At 46.9% G+C, this 12500-nt stretch overlaps 1 protein-coding gene across 1 annotated transcript in view; it reads right to left on the bottom strand.

Moving 5' to 3' along the window:
- lamb2l (laminin, beta 2-like) overlaps window positions 1–12143 on the bottom strand; it is a gene marked incomplete at its 5' end in the record, with an annotated part of 75358 nt that extends 63215 nt beyond the window's left edge. Inside the window, 8 exons of the mRNA XM_079491727.1 lie at window positions 185–373; window positions 1929–2049; window positions 2458–2660; window positions 5792–5855; window positions 6445–6633; window positions 7629–7702; window positions 8061–8196; window positions 12099–12143. Coding sequence (XP_079347853.1) covers window positions 185–373; window positions 1929–2049; window positions 2458–2660; window positions 5792–5855; window positions 6445–6633; window positions 7629–7702; window positions 8061–8196; window positions 12099–12143 — 1021 coding nt within the window. The remainder of the gene's footprint in view (window positions 1–184; window positions 374–1928; window positions 2050–2457; window positions 2661–5791; window positions 5856–6444; window positions 6634–7628; window positions 7703–8060; window positions 8197–12098) is intronic.
- Window positions 12144–12500: the final 357 nt, after the last annotated feature.

Raw genomic sequence — 12500 nt, 5'->3', positions numbered from 1 at the left:
AGATGTCACGAGGCATGACCATATATGGAGACGTGATGTCATAAGGCGTGACCATATATGGAGGCGTGGGTGACTAACTAACTAGCGGACAGACGGACGTGGACGAGAAATGCAGGTCTTCATAGTAAATGAAGATTAGACTTAAGCGATTTAAAGCAAGAGAAGACAACACAGAAGCACTCACGGACGCAGACGCTGGGGTCCCGGGGGTCCCTGACGGGGTCCTGGTAGTAGAAGGGTTTGCACATCTCACAGTTGCGTCCCATGGTGTTGTGGAGACACTCGTCACACACTCCTCCGCTGGCGTTCCCCGTGGCCAGGAACACCGCCATGTCAAAGTGACACTGGCTGGAGTGGCCGTTACAGTTGCATTCTGGGAAGAGGAGACAAGGTAGGAGAGAACAATGAACCATTTCAATTATAGCCTGAAGAATATATAAGGGATAATATCTGGCTAGGTGGTCGTTGTCGGGAGATAATTCACCGACAGGGAGTTTAACTTCGCCTCGGTGGTTAAACTCCCTGAAGGTGAATTATAAATGGTAAATGGTGCATTTATATAGCGCCTTTATCCAAGGCGCTTTACATAGATTGTGCATTACATTCACCCATTCACACACACATTCATACACCGATTGCGGCGGAAGCCATGCAAGGTACCAACCAGCACATCCGGAGCAATTTGGGGTTCAGTGTCTTGCCCAAGGACACTTCGACATGTAGACAGGAGGAACCGGGATTCGAACCGCCGACCCATGGATCATTGGACGACCTGCTCTACCTCCTGAGCCACAGCCGCCCTAATTATATCCCGATAATGACCACCTAGCCAGATATTATCCCGCTTATTACATGGCTACCTAACATAAATTAATAAATTGACAAAACACAACAAAAAAAGTATTCCATAAGTTCGCACTGGCCATGTCTGCCCAGCTGCAGGGCTGGAGTCGGAAATCAAGGAATTAGTAGTTGTATGTTCTATGTATGTGATGTATTGCCTTATTATAAATCGCTCTGGATTAAGAGCGTCTGCTAAATGCCTAAATTGTAAATTGTAATAGTTGATCAAATAGAATCCATTTCCGGGTACTGCTTTGTCTATTTCTCGCTCAAATGTTTTTTTTTTTTAAATAATGTTTAGATGTAAATTACATTGTGTGTAACAGTGTGTGTGTTTACATGGCTGTCATGTTGGAAACAGCAGTAAATCAAGAAGGGAGCAGCCGCGCAGCTGGTGCTCAGAGGGTTTGATTAGGCAGCGGTCTGTTATAGAGCGGAGCGGTCTGTTATCAAGAAATAACACACCGCTGAATTCAGCGATTGACCAATAATGTAATAAATCTGATTAATTACTTTACTTGTGTTTATCGGTCAGCCTGTATGTAAAAGGAAGTGTGTTTGTACATCAGGCACGTGTGCGTGGGTGGGGGTGCATTTATATGTGCATTGTGTGTGATGAATAATTGATGCATGAAGGTAATGCAAATCTGCTGTTGAATGGGCAGTGAGTACACTGACTTCATTCTACTGCCAGACTCTGTAGTAATCTGTAGTAGTCTCGTCTGTTTGGTGGAGAGCTATTTTAAGATTACATGAACATGCATGTGTGTGTGTGTGTGTGTGTGTGTGTGTGTGTGTAGTGTGTACTGTATTCATGTATGTACAGTACAGTATGTGTGCGCGCATGCTTGCCTTGTGTCTGTTGGTCTCTGATGCTTGTGCTGCTCTGTGTGTGTGTGTGTGCATTTTTATTTGTACTCAAATGTGCATGTATCTGTGTGCAGTGCATGTTTGTGTGTGTGTGTGTGGGTGCGTGCGTGTGTGTGTTTGAGCGCCTTACGCCTGCAGGTGTGTGGGTTGTCTGCCTCAGCTGGTCTCCAGTGCGTGTGTGCGTGTGTGCGTGCGTGTGTGTTTGAGTGCCTTACGCCTGCAGGTGTGTGGGTTGTCTGCCTCAGCTGGCCTCCAGGGCAGGTCATTGTGGAAGTGTCGACAGCGCTCACAGTTCAGACCCTCCGTGTTGTGTTTGCACACACAGCGGCCGTGGATCTGCACACACAGCCCACGCACACCATGAATGACTGATAAGGACCGGACACTATAGTGTCCTATTTCACCAGAGAGCATTCAACAGCTACGCTAAACAAAGTCAAGCTATAGTCAGCCATTATGTCTTACCTGCACACAGTGCCGTCTCCAGGCACGAATCAGCAGGGTGCATACTTTTTTCCAAAGGGGACACTTCATTTTTCACCCCCCCCCCCCCCCCCCCCCCCTCCCCCCTATGTATAACAAATAGTCGCTTATTAACAAAGTGATGCTTGAAAAAGGCTACAAGGCTACAATTATGCAGCAGCACCAACAACAAACAAAGTAATACAAATATGTTGAGCATTATAATGTCTTCTGCATGCATATATTACCTTGTATTTCTATTAAAATTGTAAACAGCCTCACCATGCCACTCTCGCGGCTCTCCACCCCGGGCACGGGGGCGCACTCGGAGGCGTGTCCGTAGCAGAAGCAGCTGCCTCGCACCACCAGCTCGTAGAGGGAGTAGTAGTACTTCTGCAGCACGTGGGGCCGGCGGTCCAGCAGGTTGTCTCCCAGGGTGTGCAGCTTGGTGAAGTTGATGCGCAGGTTGGTGATCCGCAGGAGCTCTGGAGACGAACGGGAGGTGGGTTCACCATAGAGAGGAACGGGATGTGGGTTCACCATAGAGAGGAACGGGAGGTGGGTTCACCATAGAGAGGAACGGGATGTGGGTTCACCATAGTGTATAGTATGAGGAACGGGATGTGGGTTCACCATAGTGTATAGTATGAGGAACGGGATGTGGGTTCACCATAGTGTATAGTATGAGGAACGGGATGTGGGTTCACCATAGTGTATAGTATGAGGAACGGGATGTGGGTTCACCATAGAGAGGAACGGGATGTGGGTTCACCATAGAGAGGAACGGGATGTGGGTTCACCATAGAGAGGAACGGGATGTGGGTTCACCATAGTGTATAGTATGAGGAACGGGAGGTGGGTTCACCATAGTGTATAGTATGAGGAACAGGATGTGGGTTCACCATAGTGTATAGTATGAGGAACGGGATGTGGGTTCACCATAGTGTATAGTATGAGGAACGGGAGGTGGGTTCACCATAGTGTATAGTATGAGGAACGGGATGTGGGTTCACCATAGTGTATAGTATGAGGAACAGGATGTGGGTTCACCATAGTGTATAGTATGAGGAACGGGATGTGGGTTCACCATAGTGTATAGTATGAGGAACAGGATGTGGGTTCACCATAGTGTATAGTATGAGGAACGGGATGTGGGTTCACCATAGTGTATAGTATGAGGAACAGGATGTGGGTTCACCATAGTGTATAGTATGAGGAACGGGATGTGGGTTCACCATAGTGTATAGTATGAGGAACGGGATGTGGGTTCACCATAGTGTATAGTATGAGGAACGGGATGTGGGTTCACCATAGTGTATAGTATGAGGAACGGGATGTGGGTTCACCATAGTGTATAGTATGAGGAACGGGATGTGGGTTCACCATAGAGAGGAACGGGATGTGGGTTCACCATAGAGAGGAACGGGAGGTGGGTTCACCATAGTGTATAGTATGAGGAACGGGATGTGGGTTCACCATAGTGTATAGTATGAGGAACGGGATGTGGGTTCACCATAGTGTATAGTATGAGGAACAGGATGTGGGTTCACCATAGTGTATAGTATGAGGAACGGGATGTGGGTTCACCATAGTGTATAGTATGAGGAACGGGATGTGGGTTCACCATAGTGTATAGTATGAGGAACGGGATGTGGGTTCACCATAGTGTATAGTATGAGGAACGGGATGTGGGTTCACCATAGTGTATAGTATGAGGAACAGGATGTGGGTTCACCATAGTGTATAGTATGAGGAACGGGATGTGGGTTCACCATAGTGTATAGTATGAGGAACGGGATGTGGGTTCACCATAGTGTATAGTATGAGGAACGGGATGTGGGTTCACCATAGAGAGGAACGGGATGTGGGTTCACCATAGAGAGGAACGGGAGGTGGGTTCACCATAGAGAGGAACGGGATGTGGGTTCACCATAGAGAGGAACGGGATGTGGGTTCACCATAGAGAGGAACGGGATGTGGGTTCACCATAGAGAGGAACGGGATGTGGGTTCACCATAGAGAGGAACGGGATGTGGGTTCACCATAGTGTATAGTATGAGGAACGGGATGTGGGTTCACCATAGAGAGGAACGGGATGTGGGTTCACCATAGAGAGGAACGGGATGTGGGTTCACCATAGAGAGGAACGGGATGTGGGTTCACCATAGAGAGGAACGGGATGTGGGTTCACCATAGAGAGGAACGGGAGGTGGGTTCACCATAGAGAGGAACGGGATGTGGGTTCACCATAGAGAGGAACGGGAGGTGGGTTCACCATAGAGAGGAACGGGAGGTGGGTTCACCATAGAGAGGAACGGGATGTGGGTTCACCATAGAGAGGAACGGGATGTGGGTTCACCATAGAGAGGAACGGGATGTGGGTTCACCATAGAGAGGAACGGGATGTGGGTTCACCATAGAGAGGAACGGGATGTGGGTTCACCATAGAGAGGAACGGGATGTGGGTTCACCATAGAGAGGAACGGGATGTGGGTTCACCATAGAGAGGAACGGGATGTGGGTTCACCATAGAGAGGAACGGGATGTGGGTTCACCATAGAGAGGAACGGGATGTGGGTTCACCATAGAGAGGAACGGGAGGTGGGTTCACCATAGAGAGGAACGGGAGGTGGGTTCACCATAGAGAGGAACGGGAGGTGGGTTCACCATAGAGACGAACGGGAGGTGGGTTCACCATAGAGAGGAACGGGAGGTGGGTTCACCATAGAGAGGAACGGGAGGTGGGTTCACCATAGAGAGGAACGGGAGGTGGGTTCACCATCAGTGTTGTTTTTGGCAGCAATTTTCTAGTCTTTTGAATAGTTTTCCTTTAGTTTTAGTCACATTTTAGTCACCAGGAATGTCTTAGTGTTTAGTCTAGTTTTAGTCGACTAAATATCCTAAGATTTTAGTCGACTAAATCTACGGCTGATTTAGTCGACTAAAATGTATTTTGTCGGGCCTTGATGCCGTCGTAATTACTGATTTAACTCTTGCTGAAAATAGCAGATCTACAAGCCGACAAAGCTTTAGATCTGCTATTTTCAACATGCAACCAACATTGTAAAATGACTTAGACTTGTCCACTAGTCTCTCCTAACATTTTCTAGTTTTTATTTGTTGACGAAATTGTCAGTATATTTAGTCTTAGTTTGAGTCATCATAGCTTAGTTTTCATTTAGTTTCTATTTAGTTTTCGTCAGTGAAAAAAGGTAGTCGACGAACATTTTTCGTCTTAGTTTTAATCGACGAAAACAACACTGATCCCCATGATATGAATTCACCATTGTGTCAGCCTTCTGATTGGTCCCTGACTGACTAACCAGCAGGCTCTTTCTGACTTGTGCCGCCCACCATGGTTCTGCCTTGTTTATGTTGAATTTGCTTGAAAATAGAAAGGAGAGGTCGCACAGCTCGTAGTCACGATGCAAAAAATACTGTTTATTGAGTTACCAACGTTTCGGCAAACAAATTGCCTTCTTCAGGGTGTGGTTTCCGTACCCTGAAGACAAGCAACTCGGTGGTCAGCGCAGTGGGCTCTTCAAAGGTTAGTTAAAACATGGCAGTGAGTCCTGAAACACGATTGTTAAATCCCAGCATTAAAGCTCATACTAACCTTGAATGTCCAGGCTGTATGGGTCTTTCACATGGATGGCCGGGTCCAAAACTTTATAAATCACCTGGAATTTAAAATGGAGACAGAGTACTTCAACCAGAAGGACAGATTACAGAATGACTTATTCAGATTCTAATACACATGTAAGTACTGTAGTTGGCGTAGCACAGATGCAATGGCCAAGTTGGCCCGACACCCTCACCACAACACCCTCACCACAACACCCTCACCACAACACCCTCACCACAACACCCTCACCACAACACCCTCACCACAACACCCTCACCACAACACCCTCACCACAACACCCTCACCACAACACCCTCACCACAAGGCTACTGTTCCTCTATTCATTTCAAAATCATTTCTGATTCCACCATGAGAATAGATTGAGATAGTGTCGTGGAATTCGCGATCAATCCGATCAAATCCGATCAAAGCTCATAGCGCGGCACCGAGTGCCGCGCTATGAGCTTGTAGGGCTGCTATTTTTGAAAAAACGTGAAAATGTGGCGCAAACCTTTGAATATATATTCTTTCAGAACAAACATTTTTAACTCAAATCTTTTCTTCTGGAAGGTCCCTGGAACAACATATTTGGGGGGTCCTTGACATGAAAAAGGTGGGCTAATAAGCTAATGCTAAGTGTGTACCTCTCCTTCGGTGGAAGGCTCGATGTCCGAGTAGCGCTCCTCACAGATGACGTCGTTGATGTGGTGCAGTCCGGTGGCGGGCACGCTGGAGAAGGTCTTCGTGCAGTTGTACGCAAAGTAGCGGTACGGCCGCCACGTACGACCGAAATCAGACGAGCGCTCGATCAGCATGGCGGCGGGACGGAACGTCTGAGGAAAGAGAGGAATTGTATAATATTGTATCAATAGTACATTCATCAATCAAAGCATGCTTATTGGGATTATTATTAAGGTCAATATTGTTAGCCCGGCTAATAAGCCAGACTCAAATCACACTGTCGTGTTTGTTTTTGCCAACGGCTGATTCGGTCTGGCTTATTAACCAGGCTACAATATTGTAGTCACCAGCTATGTACGTGACCTTATGTCCAATATTTTTAAATGTGCTCTTAAAAAGCTCTATACTGGAGTCCGGAGCTCTATATATACAGCTGACAATAATATTTTTTTATTTTTTCCCATATCAATCTCTATAGAAATACATCCACATACATCATTAGTAGCAGTAGTCATCATATCTACAATCTTATATTTCAATGTATTTTTTGTAAACGATTGTTTTTAGTATAGGTAGATATTTAGGCTGGGGTTGCAAATTAGCCTTAAACCCTTTGTACAATGCAACGGTTTCATGTTTTTACAACTTGATACATTGTTTTTGTATTGTCACTATTAAATAAACGTATACAAAAAAATAATAATAAAGTCCCCCCTCCAGTTTTGGTAGTTCTATTCTGGAAGTTTAGCTGTTTGTATTTCTTTAGTCATTCTTCGTTAAAGGCAACTTTTTTTTAAATCATTTTCTAAATCATTTTCTAAATCATTTTGTGGGCCTTGTTTGTTTTTATAACCTTCTTCTAAGATCTGCATCTATGTTTGGTTTCACTACAGAGTAACAAAGATCACTTGTTGTCGACGGAGAGAAAATGTGAAGCATGTGAAAACAGACCCTGATTGTGTTACATGAGAGCTTTTACTGCGTGTTCACATTATCAGTTAGCATGTTAGATTTATGTCTCTGGGAATGCAGACGGAGATGAAGTTTCACACGCACGCACGCACGCACGCACGCACGCACGCACACACGCAGACACACACACACACACACACACACACACACACACACACACGGTGCGCATACAGACCTTAAACTTCATGATGAGATGTGTGAAATGGAATTCAGCCTCCAGGTTGAGTCTGATACTGACACGCTCCTGTCCTGTGTAGGTGTCACAGAAAGATGGCAGCTATTATCATAGCGCGCACACGCAGGCACGCACGCACGCACACGCAGGCACGCACGCACGCACGCACACACACACACACACCGTTTCCTCTTCACTGTCTAGATCAGTCACTGTCTCTTTGATAACATACCTCCACTCCTTATCAAATCATTTCTCTCCAGGTCTATCTCATATCTTTCCTGCCCTCCTCTTTCAACCCTGACCCCCCTTTTACACACACACGCATGCACGCACAGTCGCACGCGCGCGCACGCACGCACGCACGCACGCACGCACGCGCACGCACACGCACACACACACACACACACACACACACACACACACACACACCATTGGCAGACTGCCACCAGGTGAGCTCTCCGCTGGGGTCTCTCAGGTAGATGACGTTCTCCACACGGTGGCTGTTTCTGTGATGGTACGAGTCGTAGCGATGCGCCGAGTGACACTGGAAACACTTGTCTGACTCCTGCAGAGAGAACAGAGAACACAGGAGTTACACTAGAAACACTTGTCTGACTCCTGCAGAGAGAACAGAGAACACAGGAGTTACACTAGAAACACTTGTCTGACTCCTACAGAGAGAACAGAGAACACAGGAGTTACACTAGAAACACTTGTCTGACTCCTGCAGAGAGAGAACAGAGAACACAGGAGTTACACTGGAAACACTTGTCTGACTCCTACAGAGAGAGAACAGAGAACACAGGAGTTACACTAGAAACACTTGTCTGACTCATGCAGAGAACAGAGAACACAGGAGTTACACTAGAAACACTTGTCTGACTCTTGCAGAGAGAACAGAGAACACAGGAGTTACACTAGAAACACTTGTCTGACTCCTGCAGAGAGAGAGAACAGAGAACACAGGAGTTACACTAGAAACACTTGTCTGACTCCTGCAGAGAGAGAACACAGGAGTTACACTAGAAACACTTGTCTGACTCCTGCAGAGAGAGAGAACAGATGCTAAATGACTAGGCATCAGGGTCGCGCACACATAGACATCAAAGGGGGCCTCAGCCCCTGCCCCTTTTACCCGTCTGTAAAACAACTGCCCTCTCCAGACCATTAATGCAGCATTTACTGATGGTAAAAGGAATGCAAATGCCTCTCATTTCCTTTCCATGCCATGCCGGAAGGCAGCATTGCGTTTTTTTCCAAAGTCTCCTGAACTTGAACACAGTATTTTTGCATTGAACACATTTGTTTCTAAATCCATGTCGTTACACACCGCATCTCCACTAGCTGAAGAGTGCTGGGTTGCGCCCTGAAAATAGCTGATCTACAAGCTCACAATGCGTCGCAGCGTGGCGTGTTGTGAGCTTGTAGATCAGCTATTTTTGTCCAAAAGTGCCCTCTTACGGGATTTCAGCCCCTGCCCCTCTAACACGTATATCGATTCATATTGATATGAATCCCGACGATATGAAACAATTTTTGTTTTTTTAGGGGGGCTAGTGAATTATGGTGTGTGTGTGTGATATGAAATGTGAGCTTCAATCATATTCCATCATATTCAAGTGCTTTTGGAGTAGAAATGAGACTCCATGCAGTCCCTTTCAGTAGTAGAGCACTGCAGAGGGGAGCTGTGTGAGTCTGTGACTGTGCCCAGGTGATGGTCGTTGATGCTCATTAATACATCGAGGAAGGCAATTATGTTTCTGCAGGTGCTCAAGTGAAAAAAGGGCACCTTGTGCAGCGCGTGGAACCGTCCGGTTGCCTTAATAGTGTGATATTTATAGATTTTGGGTCCTAAATAATATATTAGAAGCTTTTTATCAAGAATTGATCAATGTCACCATGGTCCACTGTAACAAAATAAAAAAATAAACTGTGTTTAAAATATTGTGAAAAATCGTATCGTGAACCTCATACCGTGATACGTATCGTATCGTGAGTTGAGTGTATCGTTACATGCCTACAAATGACACAATTATGAACTAGAAACACTTGTCTGACTCCTGCAGAGAGAGAGAGAGAGAGAGAGAGAGAGAGAGAGAGAGAGAGAGAGAGAGAGAGAGAGAGAGAGAGAGGTGGTTCAGTGTTCAGCTGGAAAAAATAAATTAAAAAAAAGTCTGGGTTTCCGGGGCTTAGTGTTCAGCAAATCAGGTCCAGTTTACTAAGTGTATAGAGAGTTTAAGTGGTTACGTCAGTTATTCAGTGAGTTTGGCTGAATGAGTGACAGAGATCATTCTGGTACAAATCACTCTTTGTGTGCCTGGCTCCTTGGAAAAAGGGGGGGGGGGGGACAATACCTCTCTCCCCGTGGACACAGGAGCAAGTAACTATCCGAATTGGGGGGGATAAAGGAGATAGGAGGAAAGAGGCCACAGAGGATGGAGAGAATGAGAAACAAAAGTGAAAACCGATGAGCAACGTCAGAGAGATGGTGCACTGAAGGCTTACCCTAGTCCAGGGGTTCCCAAACTGTGGTGCGTGCACCCGTTGTGGTGCGCAGACGCCCTCTAGGGGGTGCGTGACATGAAAATGGTATAATGGCTGTTTTATGGTGTTATTTAGCACAAACAGCCAAATCCGGTAACCCACTGTTGCCACGGAGACGTATAGAGCAGCTGTGTGAGTATGCAGCAGCTGCATGTCTCTCAGTGCACTGACATTCTGGGATTATTTGCCATAATCATATTAAAACATGTATAATGTTCGGCCAAATACTACGAGACTTAGCGTTGAGGGGTGCATCAGGAGGTAACAGGAGGTTCACGGCGTGCATCAGGAGGTAACAGGAGGTTCACGGCCAAAAGGGAAGGAGCAGAGGGCGTTATAGGAGAGAGTTTGATTTGATTTGATTTATTTTTATTTTTATTTGAGAGAGAGAGAGGCACGGATGGATTGGCCACAGGACGTACCGGGCATATTCCCGGTGGCCCGCGACCGTAAGGGGGGCGCTCAAGTTATGATATGATAAAAATAAATAAAAATAAATGACAGGCAGGCCAATAGGCGGCAGGACACCAGGAAAGGTCCCGGTGGTCCCGCGGACCGGTTGCCATTCTGCCAGTACCGTCATGATAATTTCACTGTACCTGTATCAGTGAGTGACAAATAAACCCTCTTCTATCTTGAATTCTTTTGCCAGCATTATTCTTGTGAGAGCAACAAAAGGGTTGTGTAGTTGTCTGTTGGTTTGTATCATTTATGTTGTTCTGTAAAAGTGGCGGTATTAGGGCTTGTTTGTTTGTGTGTGCCTCGACGGAGCGGGGCGGTAGAGTTTCTGCTATCTGCGTGCTGGTTGTGGTGGGCCGGTCTGGGCCAAATTTGCGCGAAAATGACCGGGCCGAATTTTTGTCCCAGTCCATCCCTGGGGAGAGGGTGGAATGGGGCACAGTGGAGAAAGGGAAGCTGAGGAGAGGGGTTGAGGGCAGGGGGAGAAGGGTGGGAGGGAGGGGGGGAGGCAGAGGGATGAGTGGAGGTTGGCACGGTGCCACAGGGTGATGGCGGAGGATTCCAGAGCTGGGGTTGTTAACTAGGTTGTTGTCAGGGGCGATTAAGCTTCTATAACAACAACATAGCTGGGCTGAGAAATCAAGAAGCATGCCAGACTCAGAGGGCACTGAATGTGGTGGTCCTTGTGCGTGTGTGTGCGTGCGTGCGTGCGTGCGTGCGTGCGTGCGTGCGGCGTGCGTGCGTGCGTGCGTGCGTGCGGTCATATACTGTATGTGAGACTGAGTGTGTGTAGGTGTATGTGTTACTAGTTACTACATGCATGCTTGCCTTGTTCAGCGACCCTCTCTAATCCCAGTAAGACTCCATCATAGACCCTCATCATCATCATCATCATCATCATCATCATCATCACAGCTTCTTACAAGTGCTCTCCGTCATGCATAGTAGCTCTAGCCTGGCTAATAAGCCAGACTCAAATCACACTGTCGTGTGGTATTTGAGTCTGGAGATGCTGTGTATGGATCTTGTTTCCCGGGGGGCGGGTTAAAACATTTTCACTTTGACACAATTGGTCAGCGCTACTGTCAGTCAAAGGTCTCAAGCATTGAACGTCACTGTACCAAAGCCCGCCCATATTGCATACCGTGTCCCGATTGGCCACACCAGTTCTCTGGTGTAGGAAATGGGCGTACAATTGAGCCTCTCCAGACCGTAATCCGCCGGCAGGCAACGGCTGATTCGGTCTGGCTTATTAGCCAGGCTATAGTAGCTCATCCATCACAACAACGCTTGGATTGTTGAGCCCCTCCTATTCCCAGCTTTGAGCTGGATCTGCAACTTCCGTCCGACACTTAGTGAGTCACCCACGCCTCCATATATAGTCACGTGTTGTGACATCACGCCTCGTGACACGTCATGCCACCATATATGGCCATCTCCATATATGAAGATCACGACACTGACCTCATCAAACCCTGGGGAAGACTGGACCATCACCAGGATCTGCATATATGGAGACAGCAACTCTACATCTGACCTCAACCCTCAAACCCTTAGATCTCCATATACGGAGCTGACCTGTTCGGACATTCCATAATATGTTGATCTGACCTCATCAAACCCTGTACACTAAAGACATGCTCCATATATATGTACAGAATTCATTCCATATGTTGATCTGACCCCCCATGCCAAAGAGCCAACGCTCGCCCAGCAGCCTGCCGTCACCCAGGCGGATGCGTGCACGCAACCTCGCCCTCAGGGCGTCTTATATAGGGGTGGGACGATATGGGTAAATCACGATACGATATATATTGCGATATTAGGCCCTCGATAACGATAATATCACGATATTCAATATATTGG

Source organism: Electrona antarctica, assembly GCF_951216825.1.
Source record: "Electrona antarctica genome assembly, chromosome: 2".
NCBI lineage: Eukaryota > Metazoa > Chordata > Actinopteri > Myctophiformes > Myctophidae > Electrona > Electrona antarctica.
Note: the sequence above shows the minus strand (reverse complement) of the source record. Positions and strands in the feature narration are given on the sequence as shown.